Source organism: Macaca thibetana, chromosome 9, assembly GCF_024542745.1.
Source record: "Macaca thibetana thibetana isolate TM-01 chromosome 9, ASM2454274v1, whole genome shotgun sequence".
NCBI lineage: Eukaryota > Metazoa > Chordata > Mammalia > Primates > Cercopithecidae > Macaca > Macaca thibetana.
Window position 1 is genome coordinate 112,951,910 of NC_065586.1, and position 21,185 is coordinate 112,973,094.

At 42.4% G+C, this 21,185-nt stretch overlaps 1 protein-coding gene across 2 annotated transcripts in view; it reads left to right on the forward strand.

Moving 5' to 3' along the window:
• The window catches only part of ENO4 (enolase 4), a 33,767-nt gene that overhangs the window by 8,900 nt on the left and 3,682 nt on the right, over positions 1–21,185 (forward strand). For both annotated transcript variants that reach the window (XM_050803969.1, XM_050803970.1), the window contains exons 4-11: positions 657–805; positions 2,459–2,628; positions 2,724–2,852; positions 4,457–4,510; positions 10,545–10,601; positions 13,019–13,186; positions 15,970–16,095; positions 18,130–18,325. In XM_050803969.1, the coding sequence (XP_050659926.1) occupies positions 657–805; positions 2,459–2,628; positions 2,724–2,852; positions 4,457–4,510; positions 10,545–10,601; positions 13,019–13,186; positions 15,970–16,095; positions 18,130–18,325 (1,049 nt within the window). The remainder of the gene's footprint in view (positions 1–656; positions 806–2,458; positions 2,629–2,723; positions 2,853–4,456; positions 4,511–10,544; positions 10,602–13,018; positions 13,187–15,969; positions 16,096–18,129; positions 18,326–21,185) is intronic.

Consider the following 21,185-nt stretch of genomic DNA (forward strand, 5'->3'; position numbering starts at 1 on the left):
TGAGTATAGAATTCTCTGTTGAAATCAATTTATCTCATACTTTAAAGGCATTGCCCCACTGGCATCTGGATTATTAATAAATCTGATGCAAATCTGATTCCTATGTCTTTGTTTTTTATTTGCCTGGTTTTTTGCCTATAGAAGCTTTTAGCCTCTTCTTTTTATTCTGGGGTGCTGAAATTTTACATAAATGCATCTAAGTGGGATTTCCAAAAGTTTTTTTTTAAATATTCATCTTAAGTGCCAAGAAAAAGAAAGGAAGTCCTCTATATTTATATGCTATATTTCACTCTATTCTTGACACATTTGTTTTCTGATGGTCATTTCTACAAAAAGAAAATACTGTAACCCACAATAAAATTACATCTTCAAGTTTTACTCTAAAAGTGCAAAACCAGGGCTCAAATCATTTTAAAATGAGCACCTGAAATCTTTAATCATTTATTTCCATGCCAAAATGAATTTCAGTTCTTGAATGCAGTTTTATAACAGCATCAGTGTTTTCTGGCTTTGAAAATTAAAGTTGATTTGTTCTTAAGTAGCTGAAAAGCAGTTATTTATTGAAATATATTGGGGTCAGCTCTAAAACATGACCAAAATCACAGAGTGATCTTCCTAAATATCCCAGTGTAAAGCCATATTTTCTTGCCATTAAGGATATTCTTTGCAAGTAAAGTACAAGAAGATAAGGAGAGAAAAGAATTGGAAAACAGCCTGGAATCCTCAGCAGTGCCTACACTTGTACCTCCAGTACCACCGCCACCACCCCCTCCACCTCCTACCAAAAAAAAGGGGCAAAAGCCAGGTTGGTTGGTGACTTACCATCTTGCAGAGTCCTTAGTAACAAATGTGTGAGGAAGAAAGGCTGAAACTTGGACTGCCTGTCTGAGTCTCTTGGCTACAGAACCAGTTTGGGCTCACAGCCAAAAGCCATCCATCCTATGCCACGTCCTCACTCAAAGATTTTGCCCCCATCCCACTCTCCATTTTTATTTGTAAAATAAAACAGTTTCTCACCCAGAGGTAAGAAATACTTATTATTAAATAAGGTGCATTGAGCAGTGCCAAGTTGGGGGTGGGGTAGGAGGGGATGGCTTGGGAGACCTTTCACCTCCCTTCAAAATTTCCATTAGCTAATCAAAAAGCCACTCCATATCTTAGAGTTTTGATTCCTTTGATATGAACAACCAACATTTTCTCAATCCTATGTAAAATAAACATTTTCTTTACAAAACTTTATTTTAAAGCAAATAATAGAAATGATCACTTCAGTCTGCCCTTGCTGCATGCCTTCCAACAGATCGCTAACCTCAGCCCCTGCAGTACGGTCATTCTGGAGCTGCTGTTAGTATAATAACAGGGTTTTGTATGTTTGCTGAACTAGAGCATGCTCCTTGAGGGCATGAATCATGTTTATTCCACTTGCCATTGCCGGTATCTAGCATGATGCCAGGCACGAGCCATACACTCAATTAACGTGGGTTTCGTTGAGAAACCAGAACCAGGAAGGGACCAAAGAGACCAGGGAGACAGGGTACCTTATTTCATAGATCCAGATGCTGAGGCCCAGAGAGGTGAAGAGATTTGCCCTGAGACAAAAGAATTATGTTTGAGCAATCTTCCGTTGGAAGGGTGGGATGGCCACTACTGAGTTATAAGTAGAGACCAACATGAATGTTCGTTTAGTGGTTGCTTTTGACTAACAGAACGTGGAACTTAAGGGAAGAAGTGGGAGGACACAGCTATTTGCTAAGCACTCATTAAACGTGAGGTGCTGAAATATCTTTTCTCCACTGGGGACCTGAACCACATCGGCAGCTGTGGAGGATAGGACAAGAGGAACACTAGAGATATGTATGATGGACTCTGGACCTCACGAGACAGGGAGGCTGAGAACATATTCTAGTGAAAGATGGGTAAGGAATCTCGGTCGATGGTTGGATCTGAAAGGCACTGCTAAAGATCGTAAATGACACAGAACAAGGCATTGATTTGGTGTTGGCGAGAAAGACAGCAGGGTTAGATATATTTATGCAGAGATGTTCAGCAGAAAATTGAGTGTGCAGCAGCTATGGTGAAATATAGAAAAACAAAAGATTTGAAATTTAAAGACAGTTCAAATCCTCTATCTACTTTCTGTTACATGTTGGGCAAGTCTTTTAACCCCTCTAAGCCCCAGTTTACGTATATGTAAATGTAGAATAAAAATATCTACCTCATATGATTGATGAAGGAATTAATGTTAAATGGCCTCAAATGTCTTAGACTGGCAAAATCCATGGCTAATGATTATTTGAGAATCTTAAGCAAAACCAAACAGAAAACTTCTTGGGGGTTGAGGTAGAGCATTTGTTGTTCCCAGCCTCGGCTTTCATCCTTTCTTTTTCCTGGATCTTTCCATCTGTAAGTAAAGCATTTAGAAATACAGTCTTAACTCTCTCAATCTTTCTCCCTCCAGGGAGGAAGGATACTATTACGGAGAAACCTATTGCACCTGCAGAGCCTGTTGAGCCTGTGCTCAGTGGCAGTATGGCCATAGGGGCCGTGTCACTAGCTGTTGCCAAAGCCTGTGCCATGCTGCTTAATAAACCTCTGTACTTAAATATCGCTCTATTGAAGCACAATCAGGTTAGTATCTATGAAGTTCCATTAAAAGGAGCCATGAGTATCTCAATATGGATGAACCCTGTTTCTCATTTTCCCTCATTTTCCCCCTATTTCAGGAACAGCCAATGCTATTTATGCCTTTGCTGATGGTATCGCTGATCAGCTGTGGGAAGTCATCATCTGGGAAGCTAAATTTAATGAAAGAAGTGATTTGTATACCCCATCCTGAATTAACAACCAAACAAGTACCTTACATTATGTCAAATTACCTTTTCTAAAAAAAAAAAAAAAAAACTCCATAATTGATGAACTTTTAGTGGAGCTCCCTTGTGACACCAAGGGACAGGGAATTAAAGATAAAACGAGAAAAAATATTTTAGGATATTAGTGAAGTGGGAAGAAAGACCTCAAACCAAAGGGAGCACATGTAGAGCACCTTAGATGTCTGGTTTCATTACAGCATTGGCTCACGCTGGTAACTCACAGAGAAGCCATGACTGAGAAACTCTGCAGACCTAGAAAGTGCTGGAAGGTTGTTATTTGGGGGCATCTTTATTTACTCTGCACTGTGCCCTATGGCAGCAGCAAATGAAAGCTAGCACCTCCTAGCAGCCCACTCTGTTAAGTAAGAACTCCAGGACTTGCCTGGGACGTATGAGACTTTTAGTGCATAGGAGTGAAAAAATCTCGTTGCATGTTCACCACTCAGAGGTGTGCGAGGGTCTGTACTGCTCCTCAGTAGCCTGAAAGAGTCAATATGCCTCTTTAAATCTTCATGATGACCAAAGGTTCACGATCTATAGGAGATGCTTTCTAAAACAGTACGGAAAGCTTTCCCCAAGCCCCCTCCAGCAATAAGTTGAGTGATATTTTATCTTGGTGGAAATCAGTAAAAGAAAAAAAAATCAACTTTTTTCATGATAAAGAATTATTTCTTAAAATAGTTATTGCCTTACAGTTTATCAGTTGCAGACGACTAGGATTTATACCTGGCTTATCATCTGTCAGACTGTATTCAGATCCTGGTGTCAGGATCTTTCCTTTAGTTAGTATCTGTTGAGCTGTTTGCATACCAGAGCACGAGGAGAGCCATTCTTTATTGGGTCTTCGTATGCAGATCTCATCATCACAACATGCTTTTCTACTTTTTAAGGGGCAGTAGATTTATATTGATTTAGCCACTTTAATCCAGACTACCTTGGTGATCTGTGACATGTATTGTAGGAAAGTTGTCTAGGTTGGCCTGGCATGGTGGCTCATACCTGTAATCCCAGCACTTTGGGAGGCTGAGACGGGAGGATAGCCTGAGGTCAGGACTTCGAGAACAGCCTGGACAGCATAGCAACACCCCGTCTCTATTAAAAATACAAAAACCAGCCAGGCATGGTGGTGCATGCCTGTCATCCCAGCTACTTGGGAGGTTGAGGCAAGAGAATTGCTTGAACAATTTGGAGTTTGCAGTAAGCCGAGATCACACCACTGTGCTCTAGCCTGGGCAACAGAGTGAGACTCCATCTCAAAAAATAAAATAAAAAAGAAGAAGAAAGTTATCCAGGTTGGTCCAGAGACCATAAAGGAGGCTGAAGTTAACTTGATCCAAGCAACTGAACCAGTCAGTTCTGAAGGGTGAAGAGAGGCTACTGAGGGAGAAGAGTCTCTCATTCACATTCAACCCAATGAAAACGGGCTGAAGATTAACATTTAATCTGCTGATTTTGTAGAGCATATCATCCACTAATCAGGGATTCTACAGATACTCTGAGTTAGAAATAGCCACATGTGTTACACGTTTTTATACTTAAACTTTCTAGTCTGCAACTATGGAAGATCATGGTTGTTCTACTTACAGGGGGTCGAGATGCTTATGGAAATTCGGAAACATATCAACAAAATAATTGAAATGGTATGTAAAGAGATTCTATGGTATCTAGTTACTGACACTTAGACACCTTCTAGCGTCCAACTTGTAGTTCATTTGGAATTAAATCAACTGTGGTTGATATGGAGAATGTATTTATTGGCTTTGGGTTTCCCCCATGAACCAAGTGTATCCATGTCCTCAGTGGCTATTGATCCAGCCTCTAATGGTACTTAACAATCTCATTTCAGTTTCTGGGGCAACTGGCTTTGTGCTAAGATCATCCCTTAGGATTTACTAAGAAAGAAAGGATGTGGCCTCCAGGACATGAGAGGAAGCTTGATGGAATGAAGGCACAGACTCTTGTGCCTGCATTAGGGTCCCCGTGTTGAGCAAACAAGGGCCCCTGGCAGAGCAGCCCTCTTGGGGGCAGTCACAGAGGCAGGTGTATGAGTCACCAGTTGTCCCATCGTGTTCTAAATGGTCAGTGCACAGTGATATGGCAGGGCTGAGGCCAGGAGAGGGACCCAATCCTTGTCTGTGGGGCTTTATACACACACACACACACACACACACACACACACACACACACACACACACACACACACACACGACTTTGATTTTGGAATACTACATTTACAGAAAAGTTGCAAAGATAGTACAGACAGTTCCTGAATACCTCTCACCCAGTTTCCCCCAGTGTTAATGATATATTACATGGTACATTTGTCAAAACTAAGAAACCAAAATGATACACTACTAATAACTACAGACTTGATTCAAATTTCACTGGTTTTTCCACCAGTGTCCTTTTTCTGTTCTAGGATCCATTCCAGGATCCCACATTGCATTTAGCCTGAGGCTTTTAAGCTGCGTGATTAGGACGCAGTAGGCTGAGGACCCAGTAGGATGGGGCTGGCATACAATAGCAGTGTAACATGGAAGAACTCTGGTTCTAACTCTGTCTCATCAGCACAGAGTGTGACTGCAGGCAGGGGGCACGGGCCCCTCCCCTGCCTCGATGGGGGTTGGCTGGCTGGGGCCCAATCCCTGCAGTTGATCAGAATTGCTTTAAGCAGTTCCAGGCTGGAGCCGGTTCCATGGTGCTTTTCAGGAGGCCAGTTTCTTTTCTGAGTGACCAGCCTGTAGAAACTCAGACTTGGACAAGTTAGCTCTGATGTTGCACTCTGCTTTGCCATTCATAACTCCGTGACCTTGGGCCAATTCCATAGCCTCTCTGTCTCGGGTTCCTCATCTATAAAATGGAGATGATCAGTATCCAAATCATGAGGGTGACTGTGAAGAGTAAACAAGTTTAACCTGAAACACGCTGCATCAGGAGCCAGTGCCACAGGAAGCCATACCTGGTGGGTTGTGTCAGAGCAGGTGAAGGAAACCAGTTTAAACTCTTAGGAAACTCAGGATATCTGAGCATTCTACAATTCATCCTTCTTAATTTCTTTTAAAAGTTTTTCAGCAGGGCGTGGTGGCTCAAGCCTGTAATCCCAACAATTTGGGAGGCCAAGGCAGGTGGATCACCTGAGGTGAGGAGTTCGACACCAGTCTGGCCAACATGGTGAAACCCCATCTCTACTAAAAATACAAAACAATTAGCTGGGCATTGCGGCAGGCACCTGTAATCCCAGCTACTCGGGAGGCTGAGGTGGGAGAATCAGTTGAAACCAGGAGGTGGAGGTTGCAGTGAGCTGAGATCGTGCCATTGCACTCCAGCCTAGGCAACAAGAATGAAACTCCATTTAAAAAAAAAAAAAAGTTTTTCTTCAATTCTAAAATCTTTCCTGACATTTTGTCTTTTAAATGTTTTATTTACTTTGTGATGACACAAGTAGCTCATGAATGTTCTTGTGAAAATTCAAATACTGATAGAGCTACCCACCCACAACCACCTCCTACAGACTACCACCCTCAGTACAGTCCCTTCTCTAAAGATAACTGTCGTTAAAAATTGAGTGTGGCTTTCCAGACTTTTTAAAACAATAATTAAGTAGATAGGCCAGGAGTGGTGGCTCACACCTGTAATCCCAGCACTTTGGGAGGCTGAGGTGGGCAAATCACTTGAGGTCAGGAGTTCAAGACCAGCCTGGCCAACATGGCGAAACCCCATCTCTACTAAATATACAAAAATTAGCTGGGTGTGGTGGTGCACATCTGTAATCCCAGCTACTCGGGAGGCTGAGGCAGGAGAATCACTTGAACCTGGAAGGTGGAAGTTGGAGTGAGCCAAGATCACACCACTGTACTCCAGCCTGGGCAACAGAGTGAGACTCCCTCTCGTCGGGGAGCGGGCAGGCGGGGAAGATAAATGCACAACAGAGAACAGTGTTTAAAATAATACAAAAATTATGCACAAATCATTCTGCAAATTGCTTTACTTCTTTGCCCTTTTCATTGAGGTGTTTATCTTTTATTGCTATCTAGGAATTCTTTACATAATAAGGGATTTAATCCTCTCTCTCTCTCTCTCTCTCTCTCTCTCTATATATATATATATATATATATATTTTTTTTTTTTTTTTTTTGAGATGGAGTCTAGCTCTGTCTCCCAGGCTGTAGTGTAGTGGCGTGATCTCAGCTCACTGCAACCTCTGCTTTCCGGGTTCAAGCGATTCTCCTGCCTCAGCCTCCTGAGTGGCTGGGGTTACAGGCACCCAGCACCATGCCCAGCTAATTTTTTGTATTTTTAGTAGAGATGGGGTTTCACTGTCTTGGGCAGGCTGGTCTCGAACTCCTGACCTTGTGATCCGCCTGCCTTGGCCTCCCAAAATGCTGGAATTACAAGCGTGAGCCACCATGCCCAGCCAATTCTTTATATATGCTAGACCTATTTTCCTGTATCATGTTGCCTGCCTTTAAATTGTATGATATGGAGTCATACCGATTTTTAAAATTTTTTGATGAAGTGAAATGTAGCAATCTGTTCTCTTAAGGCAGTGACTCTCAGCCAGCAATGATTTTGCCCAGGGGACATTTGGCAAGTCTGGAGACATTTTTAGTGGTCTTGGCTTGGAAGGAGGGTTCTGATGGCATTTTGTAAGCAGGGATCAGAGCTGCTACTGAGCGTCCTGCAATCTACAGGGCAGCCCCCACAGCGGGGTAATCCAGCCCCTTGGGGGCTGGATTATATCTTAATGTCTTATTAATTATATCTTAATTATATCTTAATTTCACCTGGCCATTATATCAATAGTGTGATGCAGGGATCACGTTTCTGTTGACTTTCCACGTGGCGTTACATGTTTGGAAGCTGCAGTGGGATTCTTAGTAATAGCTCCAACTAGTTCATTCATGTTTGAAGGAAAAGCAGTAAAGCACTTAGAGAAAGTTCAGTATCAAAAACCATCACTATGCAGTCGAAGTCACAAAGTTTAAGTTGTTAAATAATATGTAGTGTGGTGGAAAGAGCACAATCTTTGAAGCAAACAGATTTGGTTTCTATTTTGGTTCTGCACTTATCAGCTGCCACTTCGTGAGCCTCTTACATATCCTGTCAAAGCATTGGTTTCCTCATCTGTACAGTTTTTAAATGCCTGCCTTGGCCAAGTGTGGTAGCACATGCCTATAATCCCAGCACTTTTGGGAGGCGGAGGTGGAGAGGCCAGGAGTTCAAGGTGTGGTAGCACATGCCTATAATCCCAGCACTTTTGGGAGGCGGAGGTGGAGAGGCCAGGAGTTCAAGACCAGCCTGGCAACATAGCAAGACCTTGTCTCCACAAAAATTAGTCCAGTGTGGTGGCATGCGTCTGTGGTCCCAGCCACCTGGGAGGCGGAGGTGGGAGGACTGCTTGAGCCCAGGAGTTTGAGGCTGCAGTGAGTTCTGATCATGCCACTGCACCCCAGCCTGGGTGACAGAGGGAGATCCTGTCCCATTAAAAAAAAAAAAAAGCCTGCCTTGTATGGGAGGAACTTCTGAACTGCTGGGCTGCTAATAAAAGGTGCCTATTTATAGCATAGTAATTGAATATAGAAAGATGTTTAATCCTTCCCAGTGATTACAGTGATAACAGAGCATTCCCAACATTACCCCAATTCTTCTATTAAGTCTTAATTTTAATCTATTTTGAGAAAAAAAAAATGCTGAAGAAATGATATGTTTTCTCATGCAGGCCCCAACCCAAAGATGTCTGTAGATAACCTTAGCTAAAGCCACGGTCTTAAAACAGGGGATGATAGGAGTGGAACCAGGGTTACTGCAATCACCATGCTTTGTTTTAGTAATAAAGTGATAGCTCCTGATGACATCATTTGGCTGGTGGCATTGATTAGCAGATTACATCATGCCAGATTTATTTTGGCAAACTCACTCTCCCTAGGAACTCCCGAGTAGACTAATTCTTACTAATGAAAGATGGTATTTGTTTCAGTTTTTAGCCATTTTTAAATCCACTTAGTCTGAGAACAGCCATTCTAGAATACATTGCATTTTTTTATGATTAAAAAGGCTGGCCGGGCGCGGTGGCTCAAGCCTGTAATCCCAGCACTTTGGGAGGCCGAGACGGGCGGATCACGAGTTCAGGAGATCGAGACCATCCTGGCTAACACGGTGAAACCCCGTCTCTACTAAAATACAAAAAAAAAAATTAGCCGGGCAAGGTGGCGGGCGCCTGTACTCCCAGCTACTCGGGAGGCTGAGGCAGGAGAATGGCGTGAACCCGGGAGGCGGGGCTTGCAGTGAGCTGAGATCCGGCCACTGCACTCCAGCCTGGGCAACAGAGCTAGACTCCGTCTCAAAAAAAAAAAAAAAAAAAAAAAAAAAAAAAAAAAAAAAAAAAGGCTGCCAGCCTGGGCAACATAGTGAGACCCTGTCTCTACAAAAATATTTACCGGAAAAAAAAAAAAAAATTAGCCAGGCATGGCGGTGCACACTTGTCGCCCAGTTACTTGGGAGCCCGAGGCAGAAGGATTGTTTGAGCTCAGGAGGTCAAGGCTGTAGTGAGACATGATTGTGCCACTGCACTCCAGCCTGTGTGACGGAGTGAGACCGTGTCTTTAAAACAAAAAGGGGTAGGGGTGGGGCTGGAGATTTTAACTTCCATTATTTAACAGCTTATTCTTATTACGGTAGAGAGAAAGATGTTACAGGTTGTTTTTTTCCCTGGCTATTTTTTACCATTGCAAGGCCCTATGCTAGGTGCAAAAGGGGATAAAAACATACTTCCTGTCCTCAGGCAGCTTAAAAGTCTCAATGAGGGAGCATAAAAAACATGAGAAATCCAATAATAATGCACACCAAGACTGTTCTTTAATGTTTGCCGTTCTGAATTGGTGCCAGTAATCACTGAGATCGTCCCCTGATCACATCACATGACTTCCCTTTGCCCTTCTGTTCAGGGTCACTGTATGTGCATATACTTGAGTGTGAGCCATACTTATGCTTGACAATCATGCCTCAGCTTACAGAGCCAGTATACGCTGAACACGAAAGTGCATCCTTTAAAAGATTAGATCCTTGCAATAATACGCATCCAATATGCCAAATGTGGGAATGCCTCTTTGGGAATTACCTTTGCTTTTAACCTCCTGACACTACACCCACTAGATTCACCAGATTTAATTACCTTTGACTGTTTCAAATCAAAGTCAAAACCACCCTGCAGGAGAAAGTGTTTGCATCCTGAGAATATTCAAAACATCATGTTGGGCCTGTAAAAGCAAATCCCACAGCGGGGTTAAGCCCTGAGGGCAAGGAGGGGACTTTGTATCCTCCTGCAGAAAAAGGGTGCCTGCACACAGCAGAAGTTCATGATATATGTGTGAATAGCACATTATTTATATGCATAGAAATGCATGAATCTGTATACACACCCCATATATGTGACTGGGGACAGAGGGTAAGGATGAACTAAAGGAAACACATTCCTGAATTTCAGAAATAGTTTGTGGCATATCAAGTAGGGAATGGCTGGAATTGTCCCTATGTGCATGAGTGCGTGTGTGTGTGTGGGCGCACACGCGTGTGAGATTCAGCGTGGCTGGTCAGGTCTCAGAGCAGTAAGCTTTGCTTGCTGCCACAGCCATGCTAAAAATTTCAGGTGATGTATTTTTATCTTCTGCCCCACAGCCCTCTCCTCCAAAAGCAGAGACAAAAAAAGGGCATGATGGAAGCAAAAGAGGTCAAGTAAGTCTATATATTGTTTACCATCCTTCCATATGACACTGTTTATAGATTTCCTGCCCCTTTTTATCTTCCATAGTCACTTTTTGCTCCAAGTCCAGGACTGAGGCAAATGGAAACCATATAGTGATGTTGCTCCAGGCACCCCCAGAGCTGCAGTATCATGCTGCCCCTGCCTTCCAGCAACAGGCTGCCTGGCTATCGCTGGCAGCAGCTGTCTGGCCATCTGGAATCTCACAGGGTTAGGAAGCATTTATGGGAAATAGGGTTACACTGGACCCTATGGGGGAAGTGTTTGGGAAATCGAATCTCTCTTGACAACTAGCTGAAAGGCACACAGGATATTTTACATTTTATTATTAACAAAGAGAAAAAGAAGAAGCACAAAAGATGGCTCTTCCTTCCATCTGGTCCCCCAGACACACTGAAGCATCATTTCTGATGAACCATTGCAGGAACTCCGATTTTGCCAGGAGAATGAGGCGAACAGTCCTCCTTGTCAAAACTGGCCGCGCTGGCTTCAGGAGCCTTGGGAGACCAGCGGAACTTGATCTGTCAGTCACCTTGGTGACTGTGAATGCTCTGATAGATGTATCTATTATAGCCTAAACTTTCAACAATATAAACAGAACAGCCAATAAGAACTTTGAAGAGCATGCACATGGGTGAAGGTTGCTCACATCTGCAGTATTTGATTTGCTCTGTGAGTGAACAATCCTTGCCCCACCTTAATGTTAGGTAGGTGAGAGTCGGCTGAAGTCAAAAGAAGAGGGGCTAGGAAAGAAAGGAGAAGACACGGCAGAGATAAAAAAAATGAAGTTTCTTTTCAAGATTAGAAGAGAGAAATGTGTGAACACATACAGCACTAAGTAAAATACTGTCAACAGTTTGTACATGTTGGAATGAGCACAGCTGTCTAATATTAGGCCTTGCAAGAGGTGGAGATGGTAAACAAGCCACCAGTTCTCAGTGTTGTTCCTTCATTCCAGCAGGTGGTTCTCTGCATGCTGGGAAACTTAGACCAACATCAGCCCTCCCTGTAATCAGCTGTACTACTACTTTTTTTTTTTTTACCGTTAGAAACAGTCTAGAGTATAGATTCCAGAGAGGCAGCCACACAAGAACTAGGGGTATAAACTCTGGTGCTAAACTGCCTGGATTAAAATCTGGTCCAAGTTACTTAACTGTAAAATGGAGATCATAGTAATACCTTCATATGATGTGTAAGGAGTAAATGTATTTTACTTTATGTAATGTGCTTAGAACAGTACCTGGCATTTAGTAAGCACCAAATAAGTGATACTTTCATAGTTCAGAAGGCTCTATAACAAAACTCAATTGATGGACAAAAATTTCCTCAACTATTCCTTTGTTTGCCAAATAAAAGTTTCCTCTCATTGACATTAAAATAGTGCTATCACCAGTCAAAATAGAATACTCATTGCCGGGTTCATGTTTGTCGTTGAGTTTGGCGCAGACACACACACACCTTACCTTAAGCCCTCAGATTCACTGATATTGCTTCAATTTATAATTGCATAGTGGCAATTTATGGCGAGGGCACATCAAGGCTGACTTTGCAATAGCTGTCTTTCCTTGGGGTTATGTGGGTCCTGAAATCATCTTCCACTAAAATCCATCTTCAGTATTGCATCCTCTTAGCGGAAGTCTGCAGTCCTTTTAAAGTGGCCAACGCCTGTAATCCCAGCACTTTGGGAGTGTTGAGCACAAGACTTCAAGACAAGCCTGGGCAACACAGCAAGACCCTGTCCCTACAAAATATAAAAAAATTAGCCAGGTGTAGTGGCATATGCCTCTAGTCTCAGGTTCTCAGGAAGCTGAGAAAGGAGGATGACTTGAGCCTGGGGAAGTCGAGGCTGCAGAGCCACATTCAAGTCACTGCCCTCCAGCCTGGGTGACAGAGCAAGACACTATCCCAAAACAAAATAAATAAATAAAACTTTTCCTGAAGGAGGGTTACGCTTTTAACAGCTGCATTTATCTGGAGGAAAACAGAACATAGGAAAGAGCAGGTTTGGAGGAAAAGGACTGGCAGAGCTAGAGACACACAGGATGGACATTTACAGGGAGGGCCTGGAGATTCACCAACCGGGTGGTTGTGACTCAGGCTAGCCCCACGTACAAGGAACAGCAGCGTCAATAAAGAGAGAACACAGACACACTGAAGAGAGAAAAGTGTGCTCCCAGGCTAAACTTGGAAACCTCAGAAGAAAATTACTCCCAGATACTGCAGGGGAATCATATGCCCTAAGTCATGTGAATCAATCCTAAGTAGGATTGAGAATTAAAGGACTGATCTTTGCAGAGCTGTATCTGATCATAAACCATGCCTATCACAGGAAGCACCAAGAACCTTAATGAGGTGTACTGACATGCATCATTGTCTCTTGATCTTGTAGCAGCAGATCACTGGCAAGATGTCCCATCTTGGTTGTTTAACCATTAACTGTGACACCATAGAACAGCCACTGCTTCTAATACAGGAAATCTGTGCAAACCTGGGGCTGGAACTGGGAACAAATCTGCATCTAGCTATCAACTGTGCTGGACATGAGCTGATGGACTACGTAAGTTTCCACTTCAGAACATTCACTTCCTATTGAGATCCATGATTTTTAAATTAGAACTCAGAGAAAAAGAGCTTATCTGAATATTGTCCAAACAGATCTTATTGTTTTTTATTAATATTGTGTGAAGGATTCTAATATAAACGGAACTGAGAAAATCAAATTAGCTAATGACCACAGAATAACATAACCATAAAAAATTTTAAATAGACAATGTCATTATTATATATAGAAATTCTATAATAAAGATGAGTAAAATGAGTCACTTACATTGCAATCCTGAAAGCTACTGAAAAATAATTTAACAAACTGCATTTGGTTGATAAATGCTGAATTTGTCGAGCCTAAAAAGTGGATGAGTTGTAACTTATGACATGATAGGCCCTTCCAGAATGTAGTTCTTAGAATTTATGCTGTGACTTTTTAAATATAAAAAAATGTCCAAGTTATTGAAGTTTACAAAGAATATGTTGTTGTCCAACTAAACACATCACAGTGTTATCCACAGCCTGGGTTAGGAGGACAGAGCCTTAGTGATATGATGAGACTCCACCTGGGGATCACCCACCTGAAGAGAAAGATTCTAAAAAGAGAGTGGAAAACAGGTTCATTAAAAAACATCCTAGTCGGCTGGGCATGATGGCTCATGCCTGTAATCCCAGCACTTTGGGAGGCTGAGGTCAGGAGTTCAAGACCAGCCTGGCCAACATGGTGAAACCCCGTCTCTACAAAAAAATGCAAAAAATTAGCTGGGTATGGTGGTGGGTTTCTGTAATCCCAGTTACTCGGGAGGCTGAGGCAAAAGAATCACTTGAACCCAGGAGGTGGAGGCTGCAATGAGCCAAGATCGTGCCACTGCACTCCAGCCCAGACAATGAGAGTGAAACTCTGTCTCAAAACAAAACAAAAAAAAACAAGCAACATTCTAGTCTTCACTTCCTCAGGGTAATACAACAGCAATTTACCTTTAAACTTGGGAAACTGGTATGTTAGGAAAGTTATTAGTTTTCTGTCTTACACATATACTTACTGATATAGTTTGGCTGTGTCCCCACCCAAATCACATCTTGAACTGTAGCTCCCATAATTCCCATGTGTCATGGGAGGTAACTGAATTATGGGTGCAGGTCTTTCCCATGCTATTCTCATGATAGTGAATAAGTCTCACTACATCTGATGGTTTTATAAAGGGGAGTTCCCCTGTACACACTCTCTCTTGCCTGCTGCCTTGTAAGACATGACTTTGCTCTTCCTTTGCCTTCCACCATGATTGTGCAGCCTCCTCAGCCATGTGGAACTGTAAGTCAATTAAACCTCTTTCCTTTATAAATTACCCAGTCTCAGGTATGTCTTTATTAGCAGCATGAAAACAGACTAACACATTTCCCAATTTCAAATACACAAAAATGCTGAGTCTGCGTTTTATGAAATGCCCAGCATATTGCCAAGCATTTATGGTGACTTGGTGATTTATGTCAAATTCAGGGGACTTGACCAAATAGCATTCTGCTTTAACTGTGATTTTTAACTTTACAAAGAACATTTTGAACACTATATAAGAACCCTCAATTTTGACTGACTTCTAAAAGTTCTTTTACTTTTCTAAAGAAACTAAGCACATAAAAGAATATTTAAAGTAATTTCTTATTCTTCACATAATGATTGGTTCCTAGACATACCATTAAGAAAAATAATTGCATGTTTTCATCAGCAACGTATACCAGGAACTATGAATATACTGACTGCTAGTGCTAACTAGAATGGGTATTTATTGCTTATATTCAGTAAAATGTATTATTTTGATATCAGATAATTCTTACAATATTGTTAGTTCAAAATCATTCGTGTTTCCTCACTGACAAGATAGGGTTTTTTAAGCTTTGCATTATCGAAGTTAAAAGTTCTTGCTGCTTTTGAAGATGAAAAAAGTATGAAATCCCTTCAGTTACGGTCTTAGGAAACTGCTTAATTCCAATGAAATCCATTCTATTATCAGCAGCAGCAGGAAGGTATTAGCAAACCAAACAGCCACTCTGTTCCATTCCACCTCCCTCCCGGTGCCCAAATATCCCAGGTGCCATCCCTGAACACAGACTTAAAAGGAAGGGTGCTTTGTTTTGCAGAAAGGCTATTCTAGATCCTTCAGCCCTGTTTACTTCTATACTTAATGACTTAGGGGCTTCCCAGACTTCAAATGAATGTTGTACTAGAATTCTACCTTCAGGACAATATTGTTACTACTAGAAGGTACATGCTACCTAAGAAAGAAATGCCTCACATAAATCACATTACTTTTCATACTGGTTGTTAGTGTATCAAAAGCCTAGCCTTGCTTTCAAGCTTTAGAATATTTACGGTAAAGGAAACAAGTTATTCATTCAATGTGAGCTAAAAGATGGTAGGGTCTAGTGAGTGAGCAGGTTAGCACTGCTATTCTGCTTGTTTTGTGAATTTATGTTATTGTCCATCTACCCAGGCAGCCAAATCTAACAGATTATTCCCCTCCTACTCTGTAATTCTTGGTGTTTTGTGTAGGAGGCTCCATCTGAAGTCTGTGGGAAGAACCCTAGAGGGCATCAAAAGGAATGGTGACTTGATTTCCCAGGTTAATATTTAAGATATTTAAAGTAGAATGGACAGATTTCTCAGGTCAGTGTGACCTGAAAAGAACCTGTTTACAACCTCTTATATAAAATGAACAAAAAGGAATCTGAACCACTTCTTTGGGATTTGATGAATTCATTGTTTATCCCTTATTTTAATATTTTCCTGACACATATCAGAGTAAAGGAAAGTATGAAGTGATCATGGGCACATACAAAAATGCAGCGGAGATGGTTGACCTGTATGTGGATCTGATCAACAAGTACCCTTCAATTATTGCCTTAATTGATCCTTTCAGGAAGGAGGTAAGCACCTTACCTTTCATATTTTATAACATACTTTATATGCCATAAGATAGGCAGGACTCACCTTTTATATTTTATAACAAAGCAGAGAATAAAATCTCATTCTTTTGGATCTCTGTCATTCAAAACGTTTTAATTTGGTCTGGGGCTGAGTTGCTTTATTTCAGCATTTATGAGAAAAGGCACTTACTAAGCAAATGAATAGAAAAAACACAATTACCTAGGAGTGTGCCTGTCTGGGGAATGAAACACGCTATTCGCAAGCCCTTCAGGAGTACCTGTATATTTACAAGCAGCCTAACAGATGGAAGCTGCCCCTGCTGTGCAAGCTGGAGCTTCAATAGGTTAATCATATATCATTTTCAGGTGCTCAGGGAAACAGGACTTCTATAAGACCAAATTATTTTTCAACCTAAATCCAGTCACTATATATGCATAAAAGTAACAAAGCCATTTTTTCTTTTGAGACAGGGTCTCACTCTTGTCACCTAGGCTGGAGTGCAGTGGCACGATCTTGGCTCACTGCAACCTCTGTCTCCTGGGCTCAAGTGACTCTCCTGCCTCAGCCTCCCGAGTAGCTGGGACTATAGGCGTGCACCACCGCACCCAGCTAATTTTTGGTATTTTTAGTAGAAACAAGGTTTCGCCGTGTTGCCCAGGCTGGTCTCCAACTCCTGAGCTCAGGCGATCCGCCCACCTTGGCCTCCCAAAGTGCTAGGATTACAGGCATGAGCCACTGTGCCCGGCCTGCAAAGCCATCTTTTTAAAGTGTTTGAGATATTGAGGTTTTATGATCTATTAAAACTCATGCATTTGACAAAGGCTTATGTGACCATCTTTCCTCCAACCAACTTACACTCCAAAATTTAAATTCTTGATTTTATAAATTTGAGAACCATCAGATAGATTGGACAGATATATTGAACAGATATCTTCTTTGACATAACACAACTCTTTCGATTTGGAGGACAATATAAATGCTGGTCCTCATGTGGAGTCCCAGGGTCTCAGTCCCATCCTCCCTTTCGCAGCCTCCATTCCACTCCAGCACACACAGAATGCACTGGCTGAGCCTAATCTTAGCTCTTTAACCTTGCCACACCAGCCCTGTGATGACCGTCCTGAGGCTCTGGTCGTACTTTTTTTTTTTTTTAAGACAGGGTCTTGCTCTGTCACCCAGGCTGGAGTGCAGTGGCCTGATCACAGCTCACTGCAGCCTTGACCTTCCAGGCTCAAGCCATCTTCCCACCTCACCCTCTCAAGTAGCTGGGACTACGAGGCACACCACCACACCCAGCTAGTTTTTGTATTTTTTGTAGAGATGGGGTCTTGCCACATTGTCCAGGCTGGTCTCATACTCCTAGACTCAAGCAATCCTCCTGCCTCAGCCTCCCACAGTGCTGGTAGTACAGACATGAGCCACTGCACCCAGCCTTGACCACAGCTTTTTTCATGTGATAGGATGAACCTATGTGGTCTATTCTAATGCGGTAAGTTGAAACCTGGTACAAAAGCTAGGATGACTGTGTGTGTGTGTGTGTGTGTGTGTGTGTGTGTGTGTGTGTGTATAATTTTAAAATAAGCATTTCATTTCCTATGATGGTCTCACCAATAAAAATAAGGGTGTTGAGAAGGGACTAGAGCCCTTGCAGGGTTTCTTTTTCCATTTTCTGTTTATCAGAAATATCAGAAAAATCCATCCCGTCAATCTTTAGCAGCAATATAGATGACAGTGGATGGGAATAGCCTGGGTCTGAAGTACTCTAAAATCCACATAAGAAATAGCATTCAGTGTATTAACATTTTATTCACAAAACCTTTAAGCTCAAATGTAATCGCTATTAGTTTCTGTTTCACAAAGCTTCTTAGTTTGTGTGGCTGTGGTACAGGGATCATTCAGGAACAAAAGTAAAAGAAAATTGTTTTGTGCATCTCAGGGAAAATGTGTGAGTTTGAGTATGTGCTCTATTATTCCTGTTGTTTTGTAATTATGTTCAATGCATTACAATGATCGATTCTTAAATATTTACCCAGGACTCTGAACAGTGGGACAGCATCTATCACGCACTTGGTTCCAGGTGTTACATAATTGCAGGAACTGCATCCAAAAGCATTTCTAAACTTCTAGAGCAAGGAAACATCAGCATCCCCAAATCCAATGGGCTGATCATAAAACACACAAACCAAACTACAATGTCTGATTTGGTGGAAATAACCAATCTGATTGACAGTGAGTAACAGTATACATCTGAAAGACTCGTAATGACTTGGTTATACAAGAAACCAAAAATACACAGCATATCAAAGTTACTAAAAAGCATGGAAGAAATCTTGGAAGAAAAGAAAGTCCAACCATTTGTGAGAGATTTAGTGCTGGAACACAAAATGCAGCTTACTGACTCACTTCACAATGTTCCACTAACAGCCCAAGTCCAAGCTCATCCCCTTTACTGAGGGCTACCAGAGGTACGGCCAAGGCCACTGCCCTATCAGCTTCACAGTGGGGACAGCCTTTCTGCCTGTAACAGGAGGACTCATGGCTGATTTCTTATGAAAGGGCATAGCCTTCAGCACATTTATCAATTTGCTTTAGACTCTGAGCTTGGGCTACAGAAAATCTTTAAATTTACAGAAACCTGGCTGGACGCGGTGGCTCATGCCTGTAATCCCAGCACTTCGGGGAGGCTGGGGCCAGCAGATCACAGAGTCAGGAGATCGAGACCATCCTGGCTAATACGGTGAAACCCTGTCTCTACTAAAAATACAAAAAATTAGCCGGGCGTGGTGGCAGGTGCCTGCAGTCCCAGCTACTCGGGAGGCTGAGGCAGGAGAATGGCGTGAACCCGGGAGGCCGAGCTTGCAGTGAGCCGAGATCGTGCCACTGCACTCCAGCCTGGGCGACAGAGAGAGACTCTGTCTCAAAAAATAATAATAAATAAATAAATAAATAAATAAATAAATAAATAAATTTACAGAAACCCATAGAGGTACCCCAACTCTTACTGCTAAAGAACAGATCTCAAATCCTGAATCAGGCACTGTGGAACGCCTGGGTACCATCTGCACTAGCCAGGCTTCCGGCTACAATGCAGTATTTTTTTTTTTTTTTTTTTTTTTTTTTTTTTTTGAGATGGAGTCTCGCTGTGTCTCCCAGGCTGGAGTGCAGTGGCGTGATCTCGGCTCACAGCAAGCTCCGCCTCCCGGGTTCACGCCATTCTCCCGCCTCAGCCTCCCAAGTAGCTGAGACTACAGGCGCCCGCCACCACGCCCGGCTAGTTTTTTTGTATTTTTAGTAGAGACGGGGTTTCACCATGTTAGCCAGGATAGTCTCGATCTCCTGACCTACCGTGATCCACCCGTCTCGGCCTCCCAAAGTGCTGGGATTACAGGCTTGAGCCACCGCGCCCGGCCCTACAATGCAGTATTTAAGCTAAAAAAAATAGCTCACCATTAACAAAGCCAAGGCACCAAGCACAGCCAAGGAACAACAGGGGCAGAACATGTGTGGCCCGCATCACGTTACTGCAGTATTGTAAATTTCCTCCTATGTATTGTAAATTTCCTCCTATCATTTCCTACCACTTTATGCTCTAGATTCTAGATAAGGAGTCAACATCTTAACAGGGACCACAACTCTTTCTTCCACATAGGCATGGCTCAAGTACATAGTAAGGATGTAGGAATTACTTAATTGAAAATAAACTTAGCTACTTATAATATATCCAGACACCAGTAGGCCATTTTAATTTGCATTACTTGGGGAAGTCTAGGAGGGATCAGAATTTGGAATCAGATCACCCACTGCAGGGAATGGTCTACTTGAGCAGTTTAGAAAACAGGCAACAAGATCAGATTAGAAGCAGTTTTCTGTCAGTACAGAGACCGGAGGCAAGGGTAGGTTCACTACTAACGCGCAGCACAAGGAAGCTTGGCAAGGCAGTGGGGCGTCAGGGAAGCCTCGGGAAGCAGAACCTGAGTCATCAAGTTGGGATTCAGGGACAGGATCCCAGCAATGGGGATCAGGGGACGACAGGTGAAAAGCAGGGCTCCAGTGTTGGTGCATCTGGGATGCCAGAGGAGAGCAGCTTTATTTAAGACCAATGGATCAGGCATTTGCGAACTGGACATAATCCTTACAGCATTCCTGTGAAGTAGACACTATCATTTCTACTTTATTGATAAGAAAACAAGACTTGGAGAGATTAGGTAAGTTTCCCATGACACTATAGTCATCTCACTTGCCCACAACTCTTGACCACGTCAGTGTTTAAACATGCTGTTCCTTTGGACCAGAATGCTTTGCTCTGACATACTTGACTCTGCATCCTTCAGGTCTTGGCTAAAATGAAATGTCTTCAGCCACCCTTGCCTACCCCTATCCCTAACTGGTTCTGTTCTGAGTCTTCCTCCTAGCATCCTATATTTCCTCTTTGTAATACTGACTACAATGACTTGTACAACTATCTAATGACTGGGGTCTCCCACTAGACTACAAACTGAGTTCATAGGCGTCTTGTACACTAATGCAGAGGGCACGAAACAAATACCATGAGTGGGTCGCAGGAACTAGACAGAAAGCTGGTCTCAGAGCTGGAGCAGAACTCAGAGCCAGACTGGCAGCCAGGGGTCTGGGTTGGTGCCAGAGGATGGAAGAAGATGCTTAGGCAGGGCTGGCCTGTGGGTGGTAGATGATAGGAGGCAATGCAAACACTGTCGCGCAGGAAGAGCTCTGGCTGGCACTCTTCACAGACTGGCACATTTCAAAGGGTTTTGAGACCCTCAAATGATTGATTAATACCAACACTACTCTTCTAGTAAATATTCAGAATGGCAGTCCTTTGAATAAAATTCTACACAATGACAGGAGAAAGCCATTATGTAGGCACAACAACTCCACGTTACTCTTACCATATTTCAGACTCAAAGATGCACATTTTTCTACATTGAACATTTAAAAAATTGAATCGTGTCTTATAGCTGTGGTCTTAGAAATGTGTCCATCTAATTTGAGCATCCCCCTACCCCCTTTTAGTGGTAAAAAATAATAGTACATCTTACAAATCATGTTTTTTTTTTTTTTTTTTTTTTTT